Raw genomic sequence first — 27,374 nt, forward strand, 5'->3', positions numbered from 1 at the left:
TCAAGGTTGAGGCCACAACCCTAACTTGATCTTTTTTATAAGGCACGTGATCAAGTACTACCTTCTCTTCTTTATGACAGAAACAGGAACGTACTATATTGTTACACATAGAGCGGTGGCCTTGTATTTAAAAACATTCCGGATCATGGGCCAGGAGCTAATATAGCACCTAGTATGTGTCCAACCAGTTGATTCCCAGTCCTCCCCTGGTCCCCTGAGCAGAATGAGGCACAGCCCTGTAGGTGGAGGTCCACAGCACCGTTGTGCCAAGCACCAGTTCAATATCATACCTTTGCATTGAACTATGAGCCATCTTGGCTGGGAATCAGCAGTGGGCCCCCCTGAAACCTTCTTATCACTGCTTACAAGGCCCCTTCCCTACAAAATTAATCTGAGATTAGAACCAAGGGTATATAGCACAGGGATCAAAGGATTAGATTAGATTAGATTAGATTAGATTAGGGGCTTAGATTCCAAACTTGAAAACTTACATATAAAATGAAAATGTGCATTTTATTATGTTGTATTAAATGGATTTAGTTTTCTTATTTACAGATCAAAATCATATAGTAATTGCAAATTGTTTCTTGATTTATTTTCTAATCATTGTATTAGCCATTTCTAAAATTTTGTTGGCATAAGCAATATAAAGTAAATTTATTATTATCTAAGGGGGCAGGTTGGGATTGGGAGGGTAACTGATATATTAGTGGAAGGAAGGTCACACCTGTGGCATTGGAACACTAAATGTTTGAAATGACTGTATAATGAACGACTTCGTAAATTACGGTGTGTTTAATTTAAATGAATTTTTTAAAAAAATTTAAAGAAAAATCTATTTTCTTTAAACCAGCTTTCCTTATCTATAAAATTAGGTTGCCTATATTAAAAAATCTAACACCATATTTACCTTACTACAGTTTATCCGAAAATGGTTAAGACTAGACAACAAGCTTTAACTGCAGCAGAATCATGATATGGCTAGTAAAAATACAGATTGATCATACAAACAACAGAATTTTTAATCCATATAATTTGGGGTGGGGGGGATACTGTGCATTGTTAGAAATTCTGGGTCCTGCTGCTGCTGCTGCTACTGCTAGCATCCCAGACTTTCAGAGTCATGTAAAGCAAAATCATAGTATAACCCCTTTCCACTTAAACTGGCAATTATTTTAGCTTTCACCTATATAGCTGAACAAATTATGAGAAAATTCATTGAATATTTTGATATATTGTATATTTTCTATAGTTTTTGAATCAAAATAGTATATAAATGACTTAAAGTTTCTCCTGGGCAATATTTTATTTTTCATGTACCTTCTGTGTTTTTGCTTTGTTGTTGTTGTTTTTGTGTTACTTAGCTTAACCAAGAAGAATCAGGAGAAAGTCAAAAGATTAGATGTTCAAAATGTAATAAGGAAATAGATCAAAATTTGGACATTGAAGAAATGAAACTGGCCAACAAGCGTCTACTGTCAACACAAATAGTACCATTTTATACCTTTTCATTTTGTAAAGTTGAAATAGCGTTGGTTTACAACATTTAACAATTTGGATGTTTGGGAAGGGTTGTTTGTTTTTGTTTTGAGGGTCACACATGGCAATGTTCAAGGAAACTTGTGATTCCAGAAATCAAACCAAGATCAGCCGCAAATATCAGGGGCTTTAATCCCTGTAGTATCTCTCTGACCCTGTAATACTAAGCTTTATGGTACCATTTCACCCTCTTTCTAGTGTATTCTTGCATAATACCCTTACCAAAAGACCAAAATCACCCATCACCAACCCTGCAATACCCTTGATACCTTTCCCTCTATCCCTCGGATCATCTCTTCTCAGGTCAGAATGCAAGGGTTTTGTGTGATTTGGTTTGTTCCCTTATTTTATTTCATTTCCCACATGTGAGTGAGATCATCCAGTATTTGTCTTCCTTCTGACTTATTTTGCATGGCATAATCCTTTTCAATTCTATCTATGTTGATGCAAATGGCAAGATTTCATTTTTTCCTATAGCTGAGCAGTATTCCACTGTGAGATAACACATCCAGTCATCCATCATTAGATACTTATGTTCTTTTCATTTCTTGGTTATTTTATTTTTTTAATTAAGATTTGATTAGAAGCACCATGTTTTACAACATTGTCCATTATACGGCTGTTTCAAGCAGTTAGTGTTCCAGCACTATTGTGCTTCCCCTCCTCCAATATCCCCAGTTTCTCTCCAATCCCAACCTAACAAATTTAATTTATATTACTTAGTCCCAGAAACTTTAAGAAATGGCATACAGAAAATAAATCAGTAAGAGCCAATTTGTGGTTACTGTATGATTTTGACACCTATGTCAAGAAAGAAAAGTAAAACCATTTAATGCAATGTAATAAAATGCATTAAATGCTCATTCTCATTCACATATATAAGTATTCAACTTGAATCTAAAGTATAGCACTGCAGCACTGTTGTCTCGTTGTTCATCGATTTGCTCGAGCAGGCACCAGTAACGTCTCCATTGTGAAACTTGTTGTTACTGTTTTTGGCATATAGAATATGCCACGGGTAGCTTACCAGGCTCTGCTGTGCAGGCGGGATACTCTTGGTAGCTTGCCAGGCTCTCGGAGAGGGGCGGAGGAATCAAACCCAGGCCGGCCGCATGCAAGGCAAATGCCCTACCTGCTGTGCTATGGCTCCAGTCTGTGAATCTAAAGTATATTACATTAAATTTTATTTTATACTTGGATCTCATCATAGTGATAACCATGTCTCACCTGTCATCAATAAAACTTTTAAAGAATGTTAATATATTGTGGAGTTTACATGAAACAGGTAAAGCCTACATATGTAAATTTCTCCTCTACACTTTATATGAACATTGTGGTTTTCAAAGTTCATGATAATTCGTTACAGGCAATCAATATTCCAACACTGATCCTACTACCATTATACCTTCCCTCTACCTTTGTCTCCAATTTTCCCAACCACCCCTTAAGTCTGTCCACATAGTAGGCCCTAAATAATTTATTTTATATTGCTTATTATCAATAATTTGCTAACAGAATAATTAAAATATGTTTTTAGAAGAAAATTAGCGAAAATTGTTATCTCACCATGGAGATATTAAGTCCTTGTATGACATATTACTAAGATGTTACAGGTTACACTTTCTTTGTTTATGTTTTGTTAATCAAGATTGGCTGCCTTCTACCTTACATCCCCTTCAATCTGGTGTGCTATTACTGGTTTATCAGTGTTGTAGAGTTTGAGATGTTGTGTGGCCATGAATGAGGCTGCACACTCCAGGAGCTATGTAACTTTTAACAGGGTGGCACAGCTGGAGTTAATTTTTTTTATCAAATCATTGTGAGATACAGTTACAAGTTTTCATGTTTGAATTACAATCATACAATGTTCAAACACCCATCCCTCTACCAGTGCACATTCCCCACCACCAATCTCCCCAGTGTACCCCTCCTTTCTCACCCTCCCCCTGCCTCCCTGGCACACAATTTCCCCCATGCTCTCTCTCTCTACTTTGGGGCATTATGGTTTGCAATACAGATACTGAGAGGTTATCACTTTTGGTCCTTTATCTACATTCAGCACACATCTCCCATTCCGACTGATCCCTCCAACTATTATTTTCTTAGTGATCCCTTCTCTATTCCAGCTGCCTTCTTCCCACTCTCCTGAGGCAGCCTTCCAACCATGGAGCAATCTTCCTGGTCCTTGTGTCTACTGTCCTTGGGTGTCAGTCTCATGTTACGTTATTTTATATGGAGTTAAATTTTTAACTGGGTGGGAGCTTTGGGGTGTAGATGTGACTGTCAGAACTTCTAGAAGTACACGGAGTGGTAGAAGGTAATTCATTCTGACTCCAAGAAAACCTGGAGATTTCAGTAACAAAACCAATGTACCTGAATTTTCAGCAGGTTAATTTCTCAGTCATTCCTAAAACAATGGAATCTGACCATGGTCACTGTGGCAATTTTGGAGTGTGATAGTAAGCCACTGCTGGAGCTCTGTTTGGGTAGGCACTGAGTGACATGCCACCTCCTGGGTGTTCTGAATGTCTCAGTCATGCACAGTCCAAAAAAAATTTCTCTCTTGGTTATTTTAAATAGTCGCACTGTAGCACTGTCTTCTCGTTGTTCATCGATTTGCTCGAACAGGCCCAGTAGCGTCTCCATTATGAGATTTATTGTTACTGTGTTTGGCATATTGAATATGTCACAGGTAGCTTGCCAGACTTTTCCATGTGGGCAAGATACTTTCGGTAGCTTGCCAGGCTCTTCGAGAGGGGTGAAGGAATCAAACTCGGGTCGGCCGCATGTAAGACAAATGCCCTACCTGCTGTGTTATCACTCCAGACCATTTAAAATAGTACTAACTGAATATAAAAGTGTGTGTGTAGGGGATGGAGCAATAGCAAAGCAGATAGGGTGTTTGCCTTGCATGTGGCCGACCAGGGTTCGATTCCCAGCATCCCATATGGTCCCCTGAGCACTGCCAGGAGTAGCTCCTGAGCGCAAAGCTAGGAGTAACCCCTGAGCATCACGAGGTGAGACCCAAAAAAAAAAAAGGTGTGCATATACATATACACACATAGATATACATATATATAATATATATATATATTACTGTCACTGTCACTGTCCTCCTGTTGTTCATCAATTTGCTCGAGCAGGCCCAGTAACGTCTCCACTGTGACACTTGTTACTGTGTTTGGCATATCGAATACATCACTGGTAACTTGCCAGACTTTTGCCATGTAGACGAGATACTCTTGGTAGCTTGCCGGGCTCTCCAAGAGGGGCAGAAGAATTGAACTCGGGTCGGCCATGTTGGCTGCTTGCAAGGAAAACACCCTACCCGCTGTGCTATCGCTCCAGCCCATATATATATATATATATAGTGCCACCCACAAGACAGAGCCTGGTAAGCTATCCGTGGCATATTCAATATGCCAAAACCAGTAAATACAATGGGTCTCATTCCCCTGACCTTTAAATAGCCATCAATACGGCAGCATTAAGACAGATGAGGAAGGAGAGGCTGATAAAATCTCAAGGCCGAACTAAGCTGCCAAAACAAAGAAGGACAAAAATCAAAAATGACGGTCTGTACTTTCAATGCACGCTGGCATCAGATGCATCCATCAAAGACCTAATGTTAAAAGCACGAAAAATCAAGTATGACATCATTGGTCTGACTGAGACAAGAAGGCATCAATCAAATCATGCCATTTTCAACACTAGAGAAGAACTGTTCCTCAGAACATGCAAGAAAAGAGTCGTCGGTGGTGTCTGTGTCCCTGTCAACACGAACTTGGCCATGAGCATTGATTCATTCGAATGCCTAACAACCCAAATCTGACAGTTACACTTGAATAGATGTGGCTCGTTGCTGGCAGTTTCTATCTTCATTGTCTTCATTGTCTTCAACATTCAATTATGATGATGAAGAAATTGAGGAGTTCTACATGGAGCTGGAGAAGTTCTACAAAGTAGATAACACCTACTACAAGATCATTGTCAGTGATTTTAATACCAAGATAGGACTGAGAAGATCAGCCAAGGAACTCCACATAAGGACCCATGGCCTAGAATGGAACGAACAGGGTGAGAGACTATCTGAGTTCATCATGTCGACCAAGACCATCCATGATAACTCACAGTTCTAGAAGGCCGAATCTAAACATTGGCCATGGGAGTTTCCCAGTGGATGGTTCCACAATGAAATTGACCACATCATATTCAATCGAAGGTTTTGCCTGACCGATGTTGCTTTTTTCCCCAAAATTCCAGGCGAGATAGGACCACCGTCTCCTTCATGCAAAATTCTACTTCACGGAGTGGGGAGAAAGGGCTGCAAAGTTTAAGAAGAGAACTCCTAGAAAGACCACCAACTGGGAGCTCTTTGACACTATTATGGCAACATGGGAAGATGCTGTCCTTGACAAGAATATAGTTGAAGTGATTTCTGCACTTCTTTGTTCACTGCAGCACTCTTTACAAATAGCCAGAATCTGGAAAAAACCTGAGTGCCCGAGGACAGATGACTGGTTAAAGAAACTTTGATACATTTACACAATGGAGTACTATGTAGCTGTTAGAAAAGATGAAGTCATGAAATTTACATACAAGTGGTACTACATGGAAAGTATCATTTTAAACAAAATGACTCAGAAAGAGTGGGATAGACACAGAAAGATTGCATTCATCTGGGGAACATAAAGTAACAAAATAGGAGACTAACACGCAGGAGTGGCCCAGATTAGTACCAGGAATTTTTCTCCATGATTTGGAGGCCAGCCACACGTGCTGGGGGAAAGGGAAGCTCAGATAGAGAAAGGAGCACCAAATAAAGGGTGTTGGGAGGATCCTCCCAGGATGAGAGTAGCATGCTGAAAGTAGACTATATACCAAACATGATTGCCACTCAATGCCTTTCTTGCAGACCACAGAACCCAAAAGGAGAGAGAGAGAACAAAAGGGAATACCCTGCCACAGAGGCAGGGTGGAATGAGGGGGATGGGGAGGAGAGGGATACTGGGAGCACTGGAGGTGGAGAATGGGTACTGGTGGAGGGATGGGTAGTCAGTCATTGTATAACTGAAACCCAAGCACAAAAATTTGTAAGTCTACAACTGTACCTCATGATGTTTCACTAATAAAAAATTAAAATTAAAAAAATAAAATTATGGAATTAAAATTTAAAAAAAGAATATGATTAACTGGTTCAGCACCTCCATGATTGTGCAAGGAATGCTGAGAAAGGGATAGTCACAAAAAAATGCCTGTCTTCAAAAACTCTTGAGCTCATTTGTGGCTTGGCGCAAGCCTCAGGCAACTGCAAGTGAATGTCCGAGCTCACAAAGCAGTGCAGAGAAGCGATAAAGGAAGACCTCAAAGAGAGAAGAGCAGCAGTGCTGGTAGATGCAGCAGAAGCTGGGAAAAGCATTCACAACTTCCTTATGGGTCTCTCCCATCTTCCAGAAGGGCAATGGAGAATATTATTCATGACTTTTACTCAGATCTCTACTATAGCCATGTCCAACTGCGCACATACCAAATTCCGCAGGATGGATATGTCATTCCTAATGTTCTCTCTTACGAAATCTAACACGCCGTTTCATTGGTAAAGAAGTTAACAGTACCCAGCCCAGACAAGATCAGACCCGGACATCTGAAGAACCTGCCATCAGTACTCATCAATACACTGGTTCAGCTCTTCACGCGCTACCTGTCTGAATGCAAGGTTCCATCCCAATGGAAAACCAGCAGGACTGTACTACTGTACAAGAAGGGAGACATCCACGAAATTGGCAACTATACCCCGATCTGCCTGCTGTCTGTTGTCTACAAGCTGTTCACTCGAGTCATCCTGAATAGGATTGGCAGAACACTAGATGAAGGACAACCATGCGAGCAAGCTGGGTTCCGAAAAGGATTCAGCACGATTGGCCATATCCACACAATAACCAAGCTCATTGAGGTTTCTTGGGAGTTCAAGATGCCGCTCTGTCTAGCGTTCACTGATTTAAAGAAGGCCTTTGATTCTGTTAAGACTGAAGTGGTCATTGAAGCCCTAGCCCTAACTAAACGGGGCGTTCAAACTCAATACATCAGGGTCCTCCATGAGCTGTATTATGGATTCACTACCAGGATCTCACCCTTCTATAAAGAAGTGATCATTCATGTCAAGAGAGGGGTTCGGCAGGGTGATACCATTTCACCAAAACTCTTCCATTCCACCCTTGAGAGCTAGAATGGGAAGGAATGGGAGTGAAGATAGACAGTCGGCAACTACACCACCTCCGCTTTGCTGATGACATAGTTCTAATAACACCAAACATTAGCCAAGTGGCACAAATGCTGGCCGACTTTGACCGTGAGTGTGGAAAGGTCAGACTACAGCTGAATCTCATGAAGACAATGTTTATGAGAAACGGTCTCTTTCCTGACGTTCCATTCACTCTCAATGGAATGAACATCTCTGAATGCAACGGTTATGTGTACCTAGGTAGAGAACTCAACATGACAAATGACCTGGTACCTGAGTTGCACAGGAGGAAGAGAGCAGCTTGGAAGAGCATTGAAGAAACAGCTAAGAGGAAGAAGAACCTTTGGCTCTGGGCACATCTCTTCGATTCCACTTTCTTCCTGCATTAACATATGCCTCAGAGACCTGGGCCCTGAAAAAACAGGATGAGAAGGCTATTCGTGTCTCCCAAAGAGGAATCAAAAGAGCTATGCTTGGAGTATCACTTCATTCTAGTGAGAGAAGGAATCCGACGTTCTGACCTCCCTCGATGGTCAAGAATCAAGGACGCTTTCTCATTTGCCAAGGCATCGAAAATCAGATGGGCTGGTCACGTAATGTGATTTGGAGATGACCGCTGGACTAGAGCCATTACCGACTATATTCCATGGGACGTCAAAAGATCATGTGGCTTTCAATGTTTCTTTTGCAAACCACAACACCCAAAAGGAGAGAGAGAACAAAAGGGAATGCCCTGCCACAGAGGCAGGGTGGGACAGGGGGGATGGGGGGTGGGAGGGATACTGTGATCCGTAGTGGAGGGAAATGGGCACCTGTGGAGGGATGGGTATTTGATCATTGTATAATTGAAACCCAAGCACAAAAATTTGTAAGTCTGCAACTGTATCTCATGATGTCTCACTATTAAAAAAATTTTTTAATAAAAAAATTTAAAAAATAAAAATACATCATGAAGGTGTGACACAGTAAAAAAAAAAAGATCGTGTGACTACCCACCTACAAGATCATTCGACTTCTTCATCAATACCCTGAATGATTGATTTGAGGCTCTTCGTGTTCCTAGAATGAGCAGATGCCATTGGGTTACACTAGCACACGACAGGGACGAATGGAGACATTACTGCTGCCCACTTGAGCAAATCGATGAGTAACGGGATGTCAAGTGATCAAGTTATCAAGTGTTATATATGCTTAAGAGTTTTCACTTTTTTTTTTTGCACTTTTTGGGTCACACCTGGCGATGCACAGAAGTTACTCCTGGCTCATGCACACAGGAATTACTTCTGGTGGTACAAGGAGGACCTTATCGGATGCTGGTAATCAAACCTGGGTTTTCCATGTGCAAGGCAAATTCCCTACCCGCTGTGGTGTCACTCCAGTTTCTTAGTTTCTACTTCATGTTTTTTGAAAACTGTCTGAGAGTGTAGTTGCTGGATTATATGGTAAATCTTTTTATATTATTTTCCCTACTTAATTTGAACACCCTCGTTTACAAAATTGTTCATCATGAATTGTTTTGGGTATTCACTATTCCACAACCCTCACACCACCACTGTCATCTTTCTTCAATCATTGTCTCCATGTTCCCAACCACTCATCAAACCTGCCCCCATAGCAGACCCACAATAATTTATTGTATATTGCTTGTTACCCCTCAATGGGCAAAGGAATGATCAAAAAATACTTCAGTAAAAGAAAATCTGTGCAAATTGTTGTATCTCACCATGGGTACATGCAGTCCTTGTCTAAGTTAGTTAAGTTAGATAAGTGGTCTAGGTTAGTTAAGTCTTATGTGTTAATGTTTTTGTTAGTTAAACTTAGTTCACTTTTATGTTGCATTCCCAATTGATCTGGTGTGCTATTAGTATTGTAGAGTTTGGAGATGCAGCTGCACACTCTATAAAAGCCAGGATATTGAATTGGATGGTACGCTTACTTTGCAGCAGCAGAGGGATGTGGGTGTGGCTGCTAGGTCTTCCGAAGTATAGGGATGTGTGGGAAGGTCGCCTACCCTAACTCCATCAAGGTCCAGAGTTTTCAGCCAGAAAACCCTGTGTACCTGAAAGTTTTGGCAGGTTAGAATCTCTTTGGAGTTGTGTCATGGGACAGTGGAATATGGCCAGAGGCTCTGCAGTGACTGTTCGGGTGTAAGTGTGGCAGCTGGGGCTTCAGTAGGGCAGAAACTTGGTCCACTCTGATCCTGAGATCACCCCAGAGGGCCCAGCAGGGCTGGTAAATTGAGAAAATTTGAAGTTACTTGATCTCTTTTGAGATTTAATTAACTATTTTTATTATTTTGAGAAATCTCTCTGCTATCTCTCATTGAGTCTGTGGCAGTTTACATTTCCACTAACAGTGTAAGAGGTTCATTGTTCTACTCTATATTTTTGCCAGTACTCTTTTTAATCTATGTTAACCTCATAAATGGTGGTTAACATCTGATTGTAGTTTTGTTTTGCATTTCCTTGATAAAAGGTGTAGTTTCACTTGTGTATCTTGGCTATTTGCATGTCTTTGAAGAAGTGACTATTCAGCTCAGTTCTTCAAAGCATTTTTTAAAGAACTATTTGGTATTTTTCATTTTTTTATATTCTTGGCTATGTTGTATGTATGTTACGTTATTTTTTTCTCCTGTTCATTAAAAAATCCTCTATTTAACAGTATCTTATGGGTTTGTTTGGTTGAGGTTGGTTTGGAGGTTGCTTATCTGTGGCTATGCTTTCAGAGTTCTTCAGGGTATATGCCAGCCCCAGCTGGGTCCTCTGGGGTGATCTCAGGATCAGGGTGGACCAAGTTTCTGCCTGGGGCTTTCCAGGGGTTGGGTTCTTGCTAACAGTCATGCAGAGGTTAGTAGGTGCCAGGTATATGTCTGTCAAGGAAGAACACCTTTGATAGCTCTCTCTCTCTCTCTGTCTTAGGCTACTTAGATTACTTCTTAGGGATGGGTAGTGATTACATCAGGAATTTGTCTACAAGGCCTACTTGATAGACTTCAATGTGTTGCTGTCATCAATGTGGTAAGAGGTTCTGGCAGCAGACCTCAGCGTACTCCCTAAAGTTTCCTGCTTCATAAGCCAGTACTACGTGCATAATGTCTGGAATTTCTTCACACATGGTTTAATTATTATTCAAATTGGTGTTATTACTTTGCGTCCAAAACAAGTAAATCAATCTGCTCATGAATGTATTTAGCAAGGACTGTTTCTTAGTTTCTACTTATTCTTCAGTGTGTCCTCCATCCTTGCCCTAAATCTAGTAATTCCAGAATTTTAAATTTCTTTGCATTTCTGGATTCAGATTAGGGGCTAGATGTTTGTTCCAACCCCAAAACCCCAGGGAAACGTTCTGCACCTTAGCAATCTCTTCTCAACTGCTTCTTATCGCCCCTGCAGTGCATTTTTGCCTTGACAATACTGTTTCCTTGTTTCTTCTTTAGACCTCATTTCTAATAAGCTCCCAGGTCAAGATCTTGACTATAGCGACAGTTCATCCTCTCAAAACTCAAATGTTGGGAACATTCATGCATTTTTCATATAATATTGAGAGCTGTTTACTTGCTCAGTCCAACTCGAGAAAGGGATAAGTAAAGTAAAGTAAAGTAAAGGCCCTCCCGTTGATCATCGATTTGCTCGAGCGGGCCCAGTAACGTCTCCATTGGAGACTTTGTTGTTACTGTGTCTGGCATATCGAATACTCTCGGTAGCTTGCTGGGCTCTCCGAGAGGGGCGGAGGAATCGAACTCGGGTCGGCCATGTTGGCTGCGTGCAAGGCAAACGTCCTACCCGCTGTGCTATCGCTCCAGCCCCTGAGAAAGGGATGGTCTGAAGAAAATTATTATTTCTTTGGCATTATTGTGGCAGACACATTGAGTTTTCAAAGTTCAGCATTTCTAAGAACTCAAATAATTTACTTTTATTTTGAGCAATATTGTTTTGTGCTTTGCTGCACCAGAAATGTGATGTCTTTGAGTCACTTATAGATTTTTTTCACTTATTTCAGGAGAATAGGATAATGAAGATCTAATTCTCGAAGCTAACCCCTGAGTTTCCATTTAAGGTCTTGCTTTCATTACAAACATGATAAAACTCAACAAGTACTATTTTAAAATCTTTAGGAACTTGTGCTAACAGAAGGACTGTTTGGGACTGGAGAGAGATGAGAATGAGCAGGTCTTGCCTTGCACACGGTGGACCTGAGTTTCATCCCTGCCACTCCAAATATTCCTCAGAGCCTGTCAAGACTGATCCCTAAGTGCAGAGCCAGACGTAAACCCTGAACACGACTGGGTGTGACCTAAAAACCAAGAGAGAGAAAAAGAGTAATTTTTGAAATATATACTCCAAATGGACTGGAGCGATAGTACAGCGGGTGGGGCATTTGCCTTGCACAAGGCCAACCCAGGTTCGATTCCTCCGTTCCTCTTGGAGAGTCCAGCAATCTACCGAGAGTATCCCGCCCACACAGCAGAGCCTAGCAAGCTCCCCGTGGCGTATTAATGTGCCAAAAATAGTAACAAGTCTCACAATGGACACATTACTGATGCCTGCTCCAGCAAATTGATGAACAATGGGAGGACGGTGCTATACTCCAAATATTTTCCCCCACATTTATTTTATACTATTAAGTGGAAGTAAATTGTATCATTGCTCCATTTTCTAGGTCTTTGTCTCAACTCCTATCTTTTCAGTCTTTTTTCCTTCTAGACATATGTTTGTGTTAAACTAGACATATGTTTGTGTTTGTTCATTGGGTTTATATAATTACTATTCTCTCAACAGTAATATTAATTGATATATTAGAATTTCAGGACTTTTATTTAAGTCTCAACAAATTATAATTAATTGCCATAAAATCTTCTCCACTGTTATATATCAAAAGAACAACAACATGGCGATATAATCTCCTACGAGAAGTAGTATACCATAACGGAGTTATGAGAGTACAGAGTTTAAATTTAGAAAGAAGTGATCTTCAGAGAACTGCCTTATTCTCTGAGTTTCAGTTTTCCCATATATAAGACACACATTAGAATACCTTCCTTATAACCTTATCATAGAAATTAAACTTAAATCAGTTAAAACTATAGCAGAGAACTCAATAATTGGCAGTTATCTTGGAAAATAATTGTTCTCTCTATTTTCTATTTTGATTATTTAAGAATTAACTTTCATTTCTAGTGTCTAATTGCTTTGGCATTTCTATTACAAAGATTCCAGGAATAACCTTATCTTCAACTTATTTTCCACATACTCTGTCATTCAATTTTTTGATATTTAACATCCAGTGCTATGTGGGGACTATTCTAGGCACAGAATTCTCATAGATCATACCCAGAGGTGCTCTGGAAACCATTTGGTGTGATGATCAAACTCTGGATTCCCACAAAGTATGAATTCAACCCTCTGTCATATCTCTCTGATCCATGTAATTTTGATGATTAATTCTGAGGATACTAAAGGTACTTTATATCATTTTATCTTAATTCTGAGAATACTAAAGTTACTTTATGTCATTTTATCTTGTAAATATTCTAATGAAATTTAAGGGAAAGAATGTTTTTCTATTTAATTCCTGTCATTATGAACCAGTCATCTTTTGATCTTCAGACATCTTTCTATTTCTTCTTTTTGAATTTCCCTCAAAACAAGCCTGTTTTAATATCTATAAATGATGTGCAGACAGAATGTCTTCTATAAAACAGAGGACCCTGTTATATTATACATTTCCAATTTAGGGAGTTGGTCTATGCAGTGATTCTCAGCAATATTTCATACAAGGGCAGAAGCCATATCAGATATGGCTTCTCCAGAATCAAACATGGTGCCTGAAGCAGACTGTGTTATTAATATATGGGCTGAATAGATAAGGAACTCTACATTCTTCAAAAGATCCCAGGTAGCATTTTATTTTTGCGTATTATAAATTAAAGATGAGAGTTATTTTGACAAGCTGTTTGGGAAAGTGTAACATAGGGTCATGGTACAGTAAGCTCTTTAATATTCTAATAATATTATAAAATTTATTTTTGTTTAGGGCCACACCCAACAATGCTCAGGGCTTACTCATGGCACTGTGCTCAAGAACCACTCATAGTGAGGTTTGGGAACCATATGTGGTGCCAGGTCTTGAAGCTGAGTCATCTGATTACAAGACAAATGCCCTATCACTACTGTGCTATCTCTGTAGCAAGCACTGTAAACTTACAAGAAGGGGATAATTCAATTATTTTATCTTAAAATTTTTATTTAAAATACAACTCACGATAGCACAGCAGTAGGGTGTTTGCCTTACAAGCGGCCAATATGGCCGACCCAAGTTCGATTCCTCCGCCCCTCTCGGAGAGTCCGGCAAGCTACCGAGAGTATCTCACCCATGCGGCAGAGCCTGGCAAGCTACCCGTGACGTATTCGATATGCCAAACATAGTAACAACAAGTCTCACAATGGAAATGTTACTGGGCCCGCTCGAGCAAATCGATGAACAACGGGAGGACCATGACCATGACCATGACCAATAGTTTTCATAATTAATTTTTAGTCATAGAATTCTAATTATTTTTTAAAACATAATTATCAGTTATCAATTAGGATTGCAAGTTGTTTAAGGCTCAGATCAACTTTCTCAATGATCTCATATTCTGGACCACATGGAAAAGTTCCTTTTTCAAAAGATACCAGGTTATTTAGGAATTTTGACTTCTTTATCACAGATTATTTTCCCACAAAGGGGATAAAATAATAAAACGTTGTGGTTCTCCACGCTGCATAACAATTTGTCTCAAAATTTCCTTTAGGCAAGCTACCAGAGACAATACAGGTCGGAGATTCTTTCCCAGAGTGCTGTGCAGGTGCTACTAGGTACAGCAAAAAGCTTTGTAGAGAAGAGGGAAGAGTAAGTATATTATCAAGAGAATGCTTCATTCATTCTAAACCACTGCATTTGGGAAATTAGACAAGTGGCTTTACCTTATTAATGACTGAATGGATTATTAATTGGTCCATTGGACTATTTGATATCAGATGTGCAAGCGACCACCTGCTCTATACTCAACACTGAAGGAGATCATCTACTTTCACTTTCCCAAACTCAATCATTCTTAAATCAGGGGCCTTCTGGCTTAAATACTTTCCTTTTTCATCTCCCCCATCTTCCCACCCCATAGCCCTCTCTATAATACTAATCTAAGCTGTCATAAACAGCTTATATTTTAAGACAATTAGAAAGTCTCATGAATCCTGTCCTCCATGAACACCTTTGCAATGGACAGCCTTTATAAATACAATACATCCAAAGACTTTTTTTATAAGTCTCTGCAATAAGGAGCATATTTCACATTAATAAAAGTCTCAAGACTAAGAAATAGTCTCAGGCCAAACCCATGGAGGAATAAAGGAAATATGAAAGGGACGAGTTTAAGCTGAGGGTTTATCTTTAGGATCTCAGTCTTATTCCATTGGTCTAATAGTCCAAAATGCAAGTACCACACTGTTTTGATTAATATAACTTGGTTGTAAAGTTTGTTGTCAGGTAATATTATGACAGGTACAGTGTTTTGGGTTTTGTGGGTTTTTTTTTTGTTTAGGGGCCACCCCCATCTGTACTGATAGCTTACTCTTTCTTCTGTGCTCAGAGATCACTCTTGTGTGTCTCTATGGGGTGCCAGGAATCAAACACAGGTTGATCGCATAAAAGGCAAGAGCCCTACTATTATATCATCTCTCCTGCCCTACGGGCACAGCTTAGAGTGAAAAATTCTGTGGGATAAGAAGCACCGTAGCACTGTAGTACTGTCCTCCTATTGTTCATTGATTTGCTTGAGCAGGCACCAGTAACATCTTCCGTGTGAGACTTGTTACTGTTTTTGGCATATCGAATATACCACAGGGAGCTTGCCAGGTTTTGCTGTGTGGGCGGGATACTCTCAGTAGCTTGCCAGGCTCTCTGAGAGGAACAGAGGAATCGAACCCGGGTCAGCCTCATGCAAGGCAAACGCCCTACCCCCTGTGCTATCACTCCAGCCTGTGGGATAAGTATCCAAAATAAATGATTATTTTCATTTTTCAAGAAAAGTGACACATGAACTAATTTACTTTAGGTCATTTAACTAAGAAATTACAGAGCTGAGATTCAAAACTAAATGTCCTCATAATCCATTGTAAAATAGAGATTTAGAAGCTTGAATTACTTAGTAACTTGAGCTGTACTATTGTATACCATACACATTGTTATCACATACTTATTGTATTACAATTTTTTGGATTCATGAAAACTTATTAAAAGATCAGAATTGAGCATAAAGGGGAAAATAATCTCTCAGTATGGTTTTCTAATCACTCAATAGTACATTAAATGTCCTTTTTGAGGGTGTATATGTGCCAGCTCATGTATTAACTACTTAGCTTACTGTAATTGTTAACTACATATATTTCTTTGTTGAAGCAGACACATTTATTTGTGGTTTATCCCAGAACTCAAAAGCATACTATGAGTTCAATATTTTAATTATAAATGAATCAGGTCATTTAAACATTCATAATTTTCCATGCAATTACATTTTTATATTGAATCACAGAGATTGAATTGACTTCATTCTCTTCCATTACACTAGTGTACTAGAAAAATTGCCCAAATTTTAAAGTTACAATATTATAAAGGGCAAGATTCTTCTTTAATTCAAATTTACCAGTATATTTCCACTAAGCCACGTGAGTAAGGGCCCCAAAGTTAAGGACAAATTTCTATCTACTTTCTAATAAGGCTAGTCGAGATATTTAGTTAGGAGTAAGAAAATTCCTTGAAAAAAGGAGTGAGTGAGCAAGATCAAATCATAGCACATGCCAGTTGTCTCAATAGAAAAGCTAGTAGAAGCCTACAACTTGAGAAAAGCGCTACAAAAATGGCTTGTGTAAACTTATCCAAGTGGTCATTTTAACACTTTTTCTCCAGCAATTGTTTTCTAATAAATTTTCTATTTCTCCAAAAGATGACAAAAAAGATGAGATGGGCTATATGTTTCAAATGTACTTTCTCATATATGGGTTACCATAGGTACTTCTACCTACATTTGACAGAGCAAAGATATTAGTGAGATAATTTGTTCATTGGCATTTTATATCAATAGTCAATCCAACATGAAAATACAGATGTGTTTGAATTTATATATTTAAAACATGGTGTGTTGACTCTTCCTAATTCTTGAATGTTCTATTATTTTAAAACATCAATCTCTATTTTTTAAAATACTACTTAATAAATGAGCCCACAATCTAATTTCATAGTTATATATCTACTTGAAAATTTTATTTTTCATTTTGGAGGCACACCCTGAGTTTCTCAGGTATTATTCCAGATTTTATTATTAGGGATTACTCCTGGTGGATCTTGAAGGACTATATTCAGTGCTGGAGTTTCAAACCAAGGTGGCTGTGTTTAAGGGAAGTTCCTTAACCCCTGCACTAACTTGCTATATTTATAATTTCATACTGGGACCTATGCCCATGAAAGCATCTTATTCTTAGTCATCACCAGATAGTCTTCAATCTTTCTCATGTGTATTAAAATTGTAGTTTAATACAATGTTGTATAAAACTTACGTCAAAATTTTAAAACATGGGGCCGGAGCGATAGCATAGTGGGTAGGGCATTTGCCTTGCATGCGGCTGACCTGGGTTCCATCCCTGGCATCCCATATTGTGTCCCCCAAGCACCACCAGTAGTGATTCCTGAGTGCAGAGCCAGGAATAACCCATGAGCATCGCTGAGTGTGACCCAAAAAGCAAAAAAAAAAAAAATTAAAACATATTAAAAGAGCTCTTATCTTTTTTTTTAGGCATATGAGTCTTGAGACAATAAAAACCCATTCCCACAGTTATAGACTTTTTACTTTTATTAGAAAATCATTGCTCGAGTGGGTGTATAATACTAAAAAGGAAAAAGGAATCCCATCAAGGTCAGTGCCTCGCTAGAAAAGGTATATCCTATTGAAATTGAAATTTTGTATTTGTATGTTTTAAAATTTATATTCTGATTACTTTGCACAATATTTAAACTAGATTACAACTACATTATTTTTATATATATAAATAGTTTCTTATAGAAGAATTAGTATAGCTCTTTCATTATTGAAATGAATTCCACATTACATATTTAAACATAAGTGAGAATTTCAGTGTTAGTAACAAAGTCAAATTCCACACTTTTTCCCAGTAAACCCAGTCTCCATTAAGCAGTCACTCCCCACTTCTCATTTCCATATACTGAATATCACTAGTCTAATTTTTATCTTATGTATTCTCAATGTTTCATGTAAATAGAACATTACAGAGTATAACCTATTGCTCCTGACTTCTTTGGTTTACATATATTTTCATCTGCTTTGTAGTATAAATTGATTCTTTATTTTTATAGCTGAAAAATAATCAACTGTGTGGATATCACAGAATGGTGTTTCCAAAATCTTGAAATTATAAAGAAATCAAGAAGAAACCAAGTTTTAAAAAAAAAATCAAAAGTTGGAAAATAGTTGCCAAAATGGCAAGAGTAAACCCATACATTCAACAAAAATTATTTTCAATGTAAAGGGACTATATTCTACAATAAATTAACATGATGTATCTAAATTTTTTTAAAAAGACTGATTTGTCACTTTAACACCTTGACATTAAGGACACAAACTGGAAGTGGATGATGAAAAAAAGATGACCACAGAAGAATGAAACATTACACAGTAAGACAAAGTATACTGAGACAAAGCTGAAAATTATATAGTGATTAAAAAGATGACCACTGCAAAGGAAACACGTTAAGACAAAGTGTAATGAGACAAAGCTAAAAATTATGTAATAATTAGGGGTTCATTTCCACTTGAACAAAACATTAAATATTTATGCATGCAATATAGAAATGACTACAAATATAAAACCAACACTAATGGTCTGAAGGGAGAAGAGATAATAGAGTTAATAGTAGAAAACCTCAACTCCTCACTTTTGAAAACCAATAGATTATTCAGAAGGAAAAGAAAAAACATTGGATTTAAGATACTTAAATCTAGATACTTAAGATTAGATGGATTTAATAACACGTACCAAACACCCTCTACAATAGCATCAAAATGCACATTCTTCTCAAGAATACATGGAACATTCTGTAGGATAGATCATTTAGACCAAAAAAAGGTATTAATTAATTTCAGAATATTAGAATTGTGTTTCTCTTACAAAATTGTAAGGATCTAGGAATCAACCGTAGAAGGAAACTGGAAAATTTACAATCTAATTCTTTTCTTAATTTTTAATAGATTTTCTCCTCTTCGTCTATGCCACAAAATTGCATTTACTGATGAATTTCAGCATGTTGGATACCTCGTGGTATTAATGAATGCATTTCCTATAATAATCTCTTGGGTATCCTACTTCGGTAATTTTTATAAGCAGGAAATAATATATTGTAACTATTATTTTCTTCTGCTGTATATACTGGAACACCTAATTAGGGTAATCTAAACTTTGTGTTTTTATGCCCATAAAGCAAACTGTGTGTTTTTATGTCTAACAGACTGCATGTTTTTATATACATGTTTCATGCTTATGTTTGATACTGGTTACATTTCTATCATAGAATATATGAAACTGTCCCTCACTCTTAAAATAATATTTAAATTTTTAAATTGTTTTTATAGTAGGTCAATAAGATATATCCACGGGGTAATGATTAAATTTGCATTTGCGAGAATAAATTTTTAAATAGTATATGCAGCACTGTTTACAATAGCCAGAATATGGAAAAAACCTGAGTGCCCGACAACAGATGACTGGTTAAAGAATCTTTGATACATCTACACAATGGAGTACTATATAGCTATTAGAAAAGGTGAAGCCATGAAATTTACATACAAGTGGTACTACATAGAAAGTATCATGCTAAGTGAAATGAGTCAGAAAGAGAGGGACAGACACAGAAAGATTGCATTCATCTGGGGCACATAAACTAACAAAATAAGAGACTAACACCCAAGAATAGCTGAGATAAGTACCAGGAGGTTTACTCCATAGCTTGGAAGCCAGCCGCACACGCTGGGGGAAAAGGCAGCTCAGATAGAGAAGGGAGCACCAAATAAAGGGTGTTGGGAGGATCCTCCCAGGATGGGAGATGCATGCTGAAAGTAGACTATAGACTGAACATGATTGCCACTCAATGCCTCTTTTGCAAACCACAGCACCCAAAAGGAGAGAGAGAACAAAAGGTAATGCCCTGCCACAGAGGCAGGGTGGGATAGAGGGGATGGGGGGTGGGAGGGATACTGGGATCTGTGGTGGTGGAAAATGGGCACTGATGGAGGGATGGGTATTTGATCATTGTATAATTGAATCCCAAACACAAAAAATTGTAAGTCTACAACTGTACCTCACTAATAAAAATTTGTTTTAAAAAATGGTGTATGCCAGAGAGAGTTTCAAAGGTACTGACCATGAACATGTTTTTAAATTTAGCAGAGTGGTAAGCACATGGAAGTTAATTTAAACTGCATAATTTATATACTAGGTACTCAGACACACAAGTAGATCCTGTCTGTCCTGTCCTCCTGTCATTCATCGATTTGCTTGAGTGGGCCCAGTAACGTCTCCATTGGAGACTTTGTTGTTACTGTGTTTGGCATATCAAATACATTACGGGCAGCTTGCCAGGCTCTGCCGTGTGGGCAAGATACTCTCGGTAGCTTGCCGGGCCCTCTGAGAGGGGCAGAGGAATCGAACTTGGGTCGGCCATGTTGGCTGCATGCAAGGCAAACGCCCTACCGCTTTTCTCCCATTCTTTTGTTTCTCTTTTCTTTTTTGACTTCCTTTTCAATGCCGGGCTATGTTTTTGTCGTCAGTTTCATCTATGTGGTCCACTCCCACCACCCCCTGTGAGATTCTGCTACTATGACTTGCTAGTGTGTTCTTAAATCCTTCAATTCCTTTTGTATGGAATCTCTCATCCCCTGAAAAAGTTTTTTTTTTCAACTAGTTGCATTTATCATCTACTGATTGCTTAATTTTACTGGCAAGTGTTTGCGTAATTTCTGCCAATGAAGTCAGTGCGTGTTGATTTTGGACTTCATCTACCAGGCTAAAGTGTTTTGATGGGCTTGGAGACTTTCTGGATTTTTGTCCCTATCTGTGAGCACAGCTGAATTCCTTAGCTCCCCCAACCCATCGTTCTTCAAGTTTTGTGGGTGTTAGTGGTGGGGATTTAGATCCTCAGTTATTTGAGAGCTGATCTACTGAGTTGTTTATACTAGATATCTCCTAATACTATTTCTGCTGTTCAGGTTTTTTAACATACAATACTATTTGAGTATGCCCTGAAATTTTTTTAGCTCATTACTGAGTAAAGTTAATTGAGATTTAAGGCTGTCTGGGAAATAGGAGTTCTGTGCCTTTCTGCCCTCCATATAAAGGATACATGTAATAATGTTTTGAGTTTAGAGATTAGTCTTGGTTCCAAACCTCAGTTTATAGAACAGACTGACATCAGCTGGAACCAATCACTGTACCTATGACACAGGACAGAGGGGCAGGATAAGGTCTTCAGTCTTTCTGGCATGTGGCTACTCAGTGAGGAGGGTTTTGGGGTAGGAGGGGACTCATCTGGGCTTCAGAGAGCATGCACCTAATAGTAGATTTTTAATAAAATATTTTTAAATAAAGAAGGAACAATGAACTATTACAAAAAAGTAATTTTCAAAAAATATTTGTACCTTTGGAATACATGCTTCATTATAATTATGATTATGATTTCTTAGTGTTTCACACAAGTGGGGTCAAGGATTACTTAAAAAATAAATCCTAACTAATAATGTATTTGTTATTATATAGAGCAGTACAGTAAAAGCAAAAACAAACTAGGTATTCTTATTTCTTTTTATTTCAACAGATGGGGGCAATGAGGAAAGATTATTTTTTATTTGCATGGAACCAATTTGAATTATCAATTACCTGCTTTGGAATAGTTGAACTAATACTAATTGAAACAAGTGCTATTAATATTTTTCAATTTGAAGTAACATTCATTATGGGTATTGTTCGATGTCTTCGTATGCTACGTATTATAAAGGTAAAGAAACATTGAATCTTGCAGCACACTTTACAATAGCCAGAAACTGGAAGAAACCTGAATGCCCAAGAACAGATGACTGGTTAAAGAAACTTTGGTACATCTACACAATGGAGTACTATGTAGCTCTTAGAAAAGATGAAGTCATGAAATTTATGTACAAGTGGTACAACATGGAAAGTATCATGCTAAGCGAAATGAGTCAGAAAGAGAGGGATAGACATAGAAAGATTGCATTCATCTGGGCAATATAAAGTAACAAAATATGAGATTAATACCCAAGAATAGCTGAAATCAGCACCAGGAGGATTACTCCATAGCTTAGAGGCCAGCCAGGCATTCTAGGGGAAAGGGCAGCTCAGATAGAGAAGGGAGCACCAAATAAAGGATGCTTGGAGGATCCTCCCAGGAGGGAAGATGCATGTTGAAAGTAGACCATGGACTGAACATGTTTGCCACTCAAAGCCTCTTTTGCAGACCACAACACCCAAAAGGAGAGAGAGAACACAAGGGATCGCCCTGCCACAGAGGCAGGGTGGGATGGGAGGGATGGGGGTGGGAGGGATATTATCCATGGTGGTGGAAAATGGGCACTGGTGGAGGGATGGGTATTTGATCATTGTATAATCGAAACCCAAGCACAAAAAAATTGTAAATCTACAACTGTACCTCATGGTGTTTCACTAATAATAATAAAAAACAAAAACTGGGGGAAAAAAAAGAAACATTGAATCATGAAATTTCAAGTATCTCCTTACTATTTTTTGGACTATGGACTAAAATCAATTTACTAGCTTTATGGCTTCAATTTTCTTCTTGGCTGGTGCTCATGTATTAAATTTTAGATCTCTCTGATGAATTTTTATATTTTGAATATTCAATTTGTATTAGAAATTATTTAGCACATGAAAGTATAGCAAGGTACATAAAATATGATCTATTTTCTTTTAAAATAAATATCAAGCAAAAGTTAAAAAGAGGGTGAGCTTTGATAGGAATAACTGAGTGTGATAAGAATATGAAAGAACACCATCAAAAATTCAAAGACCCTGACACCACTTTAACCACAGACATTTATCTGCCTAGAAATACCTAAACAGGAATAGTTTGGGGAAAATCTCCTAAACCAAATTTGCAAAGGCACACATCTGCATTTGGGGGTTTCTCTATCTCAACTCGAGAGACATAATTTCTTCTACTTTATGTGGGTACACTGAGCTGATCCTGGAGAAGTCCACATTTTCTTGATTTTGTTACCCCACACCATCTTCTCATATTTTCTAAATAAAACTTTTGCTTCATAAGAAAGTAAAGGAAATAGTTTTTAAGCTTTTTCCTTTGAATAGAAACCACATAAAAAATTCCATGTAAATACACATCAATATGAAGTAATGTGTATTCTCATAGATATCTTTAATTAAAGAAATTAGTGAACTATTCATAGTTAGAAAGAAAACAACATATATTCACACAACTAAAAAAATAAAATTCACATTTTACATTAATTCATAGAATTATAGAATCACAGCATCAAAATGACCTTTATTGTGAGAACATTTTTCTACACCAAGTATAGAAATAATGGGTATATACTGGGTAGTTGTGACTGGAGGGATAACAGTGGTTAGGGCCTTTGCCAACATTTGTTTGATCCCTGGAATCCCATTTGATTCCCTGAGCACTGCTAGCAGTAGTTACTGAGTGCAGTGCCAGGAATAACCTCGAAGTTTTGCTGGGTATGGAACCCCCCAAAAAACAAACAAAAAAAACCCCAAAAAATCAAGATGATGAGTATTTTCTTTCTTGATTATTTTCTTGACATGAAAACCACTTCATCATAATGCATATTGTCTCTGCTTCTTTCTCTAGTCATGAACAGTTAAGGCATGTGTACATATAAAAAATGCAAATCTAAATATTATATATATGACTGATTGAGAAATAAGGCTAAAGAGTTAGAATTTTGATGTTTAGAACTTTCTCCCAAAGTTTTAAAATATTTTTGCTACTCAGAGATATAAGTCAATTTTACACCATAGAGACTGATGTCAAAAAAGAATAAGAACAGCCAGTGCTGGCGTGGATGTGGGGATCTCTTTCATTGTTGGTAGGAATGCCAACCTTTTTGGAAAACAATATTGGCATTCTTTCAAAAACTAGAAATTGAACTTCCATATAACCCACCAATACCACTTCTGGGAATATATCCTGAGGGTGCAGAAAAGAACAGTAGAAATAACAACTGCACCTATATGTTCATTGCAGCATTGTTCACAATATCCAGAATCTGAAAACAACTGGTTAAAGAAACTTGGGTACATCTACATAATGGAATACCATGCAGCTATTAGGAAAGATAACGTCATGAAATTTGCTTATAAGTGGATTGTCATGGAGAGTATTGTGCTAAGTGAAATGAGTCAGAGAGGGGCAGACATGGAATTACTGCATTCATTTGAGGAATATAAAATAACATAATATGAGACTGACACACAAGGACAGTAGAGACAAGGAATATTTCTCCATGGCTGGAAGCCTGCCTCATGAGCTGGGGGAGAAGGTAGCTGGAATAGAGAAGGGATCATTAAGTCAATGATGGTTGGCGGGATCAGTCAGGATGGGAGATGTGTGCTGAAAGTAGATAAAGGACCAAAGGTGATAGCCTCTCAGCATCTGTATTGCAAACCATAATGCCACAAAGTAGAGAAAGAGTATAGCGGAAATTGTCTGCAATAGAGGCAAGGGGAGGATTGGGATGGGGGAGGGGGATGTTGGGGTCATTGGAGGTAGAAAATGTGCACTGGTGGAGGAATGGGTGTTCAATTATTGTATGACTGAAACTCAAACATGAAAGCTTTGTAAAGTTTTCTCATGGTGATCCAGTTAAAAAAAATTTTTTTAAATAGTCAACTGAGTCTGAAAAAGACTGGTGCTAATAGTCTTTTCTATATTTTAGTATTATATGAAGATTGTATTTAATGATGGCAGGCTACCAAAAGTATCCTGCCCACACGGCAGAGTCAGGCAAACTTCCCATGGCGTATTCAATATGCCAAAAGCCAGTAACAATGATGGGTTTCATTCTCCTGACCCTGAAGGAGCCACGAATGTGGCACTTTCTAAAATCTCAGGGCTGGAACGAAGGAGACGTTACTGGTGCCTGCTCTAGGAAATCGTTGAACAACAGGATACAGTGATACAGTGATGTAATGATATTCCGCAATTTAATCCTCAAAAAACAAGTGTATTCCCATGATTAGCTGATTCTTTATGATCAGAGCACAAACAAGTGTACCAAAAATGTTTTATTATGAAATAGATCAATTGGAGCTGGAGCAATAGCACAGTGAGTAGGACGTTTGCCTTGCACATGGCCGACCCAGGTTAGATTCCCAGCATCCCAGATGGTCCTCTGAGCACCATCAGTGGTAATTCCTGAGTGCTGAGCCAGGAGTAACCCCTGTGCATCGCTGGGTGTGTTCCAAAAAGCAAAACAAACAAACAAAAAAAAAACAGATAAATTGCCTGATAGAAGATTATTTATACACTCAGGAAACTCTTTTCTTATGACACATGGTTGGATAACGATCAATGAGGACAAATTAAAAATAGTCTGCCTCCAGAGACTGTATTGTACTATAACAAACTGATATAGTAGAATAAATGCAAATGGTAGGATGCACAGAATACTTTTTAGATAGCAAAAAGTTTCTAGAAGTTGGAGAGCTACTACAGTGAGTAAGCCACTTTCCCTGCTTGTTGCTGACCTGGGTTCAATCAGTAGCACCGTGTATCGTCCCCTGAGCACTTCCAGGATTGATTTAGCATAGTACATGGCCAGGTGTGCCCCCAATCTCCCCACTCCCAATTTACCTCTTTGCCAACTGATAGTTGAACTGAATCTTGCAAAGCTGAATATAAAGTCTTTGTGGATTATTTGCATGTGAGTAGAGAGTAGGATATGGTCATTTGGCCATAGACAGAGAAACAGAAGAAAAAGAAGGTTCTATGAAAGGAAGAGACTTCATAACAAATGCAGAAAATCTAGAGACTTTAAACCCTCGGTGAAGAAACATTGAAAAGGGAAGATAATCCAAATAAACATTCAGTTAGAAGTTCATTAGCAGATTTAGAAGATAAAAGTGTCAGATTGTTATCACATTGTTTTTCCAAAAAAAATTTTTGTCTTGGTTTGTTTGGTTCTGACACCTTGGGGACTGTAGGGCATGCTGAGGATCAAACTCAAATAGGCCATATGCAAAACAAATGCCCTGCCCATAAAATAACTTTTTTTTTCTTTTTTTCTTTTTCTTTTTTTTTTTTTGCTTTTAGGGTCACACCCGGCCATGCACAGGGGTTGCTTCTGGCTCTGCACTCAGGAATTACTCCTGGTGGTGTTCAGGGGACCATATGGGATGCTGGGAATCGAACCGGGGTCGGCCGCGTGCAAGGCAAATGCCCTCCCCGCTGTGCTATTGCTCCAGCCCCTGAAATATCTCTTTGACCCCTCATTGTTACTAAAGAATTGAAACAAGTCAAGAATAGTACTCCACTCTATAAGGAAAATAGGTAAAGAATAAACTTTACTTTGGTATTTGGGCTGGAGCGATAGCACAGCGGGTAGGGCGTTCGCCTTACAAGCGGCCAACATGGCCGACCCGAGTTCGATTCCTCCGCCCCTCTCAGAGAGCCCGGCAAGCTACCGAGAGTATTCGATATGCCAGACACAGTAACAACAAAGTCTCCAATGGAGACGTTACTGGGCCCGCTCGAGCAAATCGACGATCAACGGGAGGGCCTTTACCTTTTACCTTTTTGGTATTTGACATTGTACGATACAGGAAAATAACTCTAAACTTAAAATAGTGTGAGTTAAGAAAGAACTTTGATAGTGTACTAAGGGTTAAGGTTGAGAGCATGACATTTCTTCTTATTTTAAACCATTCATCATGTAATCAACTATAATTTATATTAACTGTATGTCAAATATTTGCCCTGTTTTTTTCAGCTCATAACACCCAAGTTACTGCAAATAACAGATAAAAAGATAAGTGATCAGCAATCCTTTTGGTATGCAATAGTAAAAGGATATGTTCAAGGTGAAGCTGACACAATAACTATAATTGATCAAATTGCATGTTCTAAACAGTCTAAACAGGTGAGAAAAACTTAAATACTAAGAAATTGCTTATTCTTTCTTTCACTCCCAAACCTATTTGCCTCACCTAACAAGTACAGTGTCTATATTTCTAAAGGTAGTCTTTAATTTTTCTACTAAAACATGCTAAGTACAGCAGTAGGGCGTTTGCCTTGCACGCAGCCAACATGGCTGACCCGAGTTCGATTCCTCCGCCCCTCTCGGAGAGCCCGGCAAGCTACCGAGAGTATTCGATATGCCAGACACAGTAACAACAAAGTCTCCAATGGAGACGTTACTGGGCCCGCTCGAGCAAATCGATGATCAACGGGAGGGCCTTTACTCTACTTTACTCTCTAC

The 27,374-nt window shown here is 38.4% G+C and overlaps 1 protein-coding gene across 1 annotated transcript in view; it reads left to right on the forward strand.

Annotated features, from left to right (window-relative positions):
* Window positions 1-27,374, forward strand: part of SLC9C1 (solute carrier family 9 member C1) — a 121,280-nt gene that overhangs the window by 49,686 nt on the left and 44,220 nt on the right. The window contains exons 12-17 of the mRNA XM_056109139.1: window positions 1,365-1,490; window positions 14,574-14,671; window positions 17,610-17,729; window positions 19,080-19,275; window positions 21,698-21,877; window positions 26,886-27,035. Coding sequence (XP_055965114.1) covers window positions 1,365-1,490; window positions 14,574-14,671; window positions 17,610-17,729; window positions 19,080-19,275; window positions 21,698-21,877; window positions 26,886-27,035 — 870 coding nt within the window. The remainder of the gene's footprint in view (window positions 1-1,364; window positions 1,491-14,573; window positions 14,672-17,609; window positions 17,730-19,079; window positions 19,276-21,697; window positions 21,878-26,885; window positions 27,036-27,374) is intronic.

This window comes from Sorex fumeus, unplaced genomic scaffold (assembly GCF_029834395.1).
Source record: "Sorex fumeus unplaced genomic scaffold, SorFum_2.1 ptg000265l, whole genome shotgun sequence".
Taxonomy (NCBI): domain Eukaryota; kingdom Metazoa; phylum Chordata; class Mammalia; order Eulipotyphla; family Soricidae; genus Sorex; species Sorex fumeus.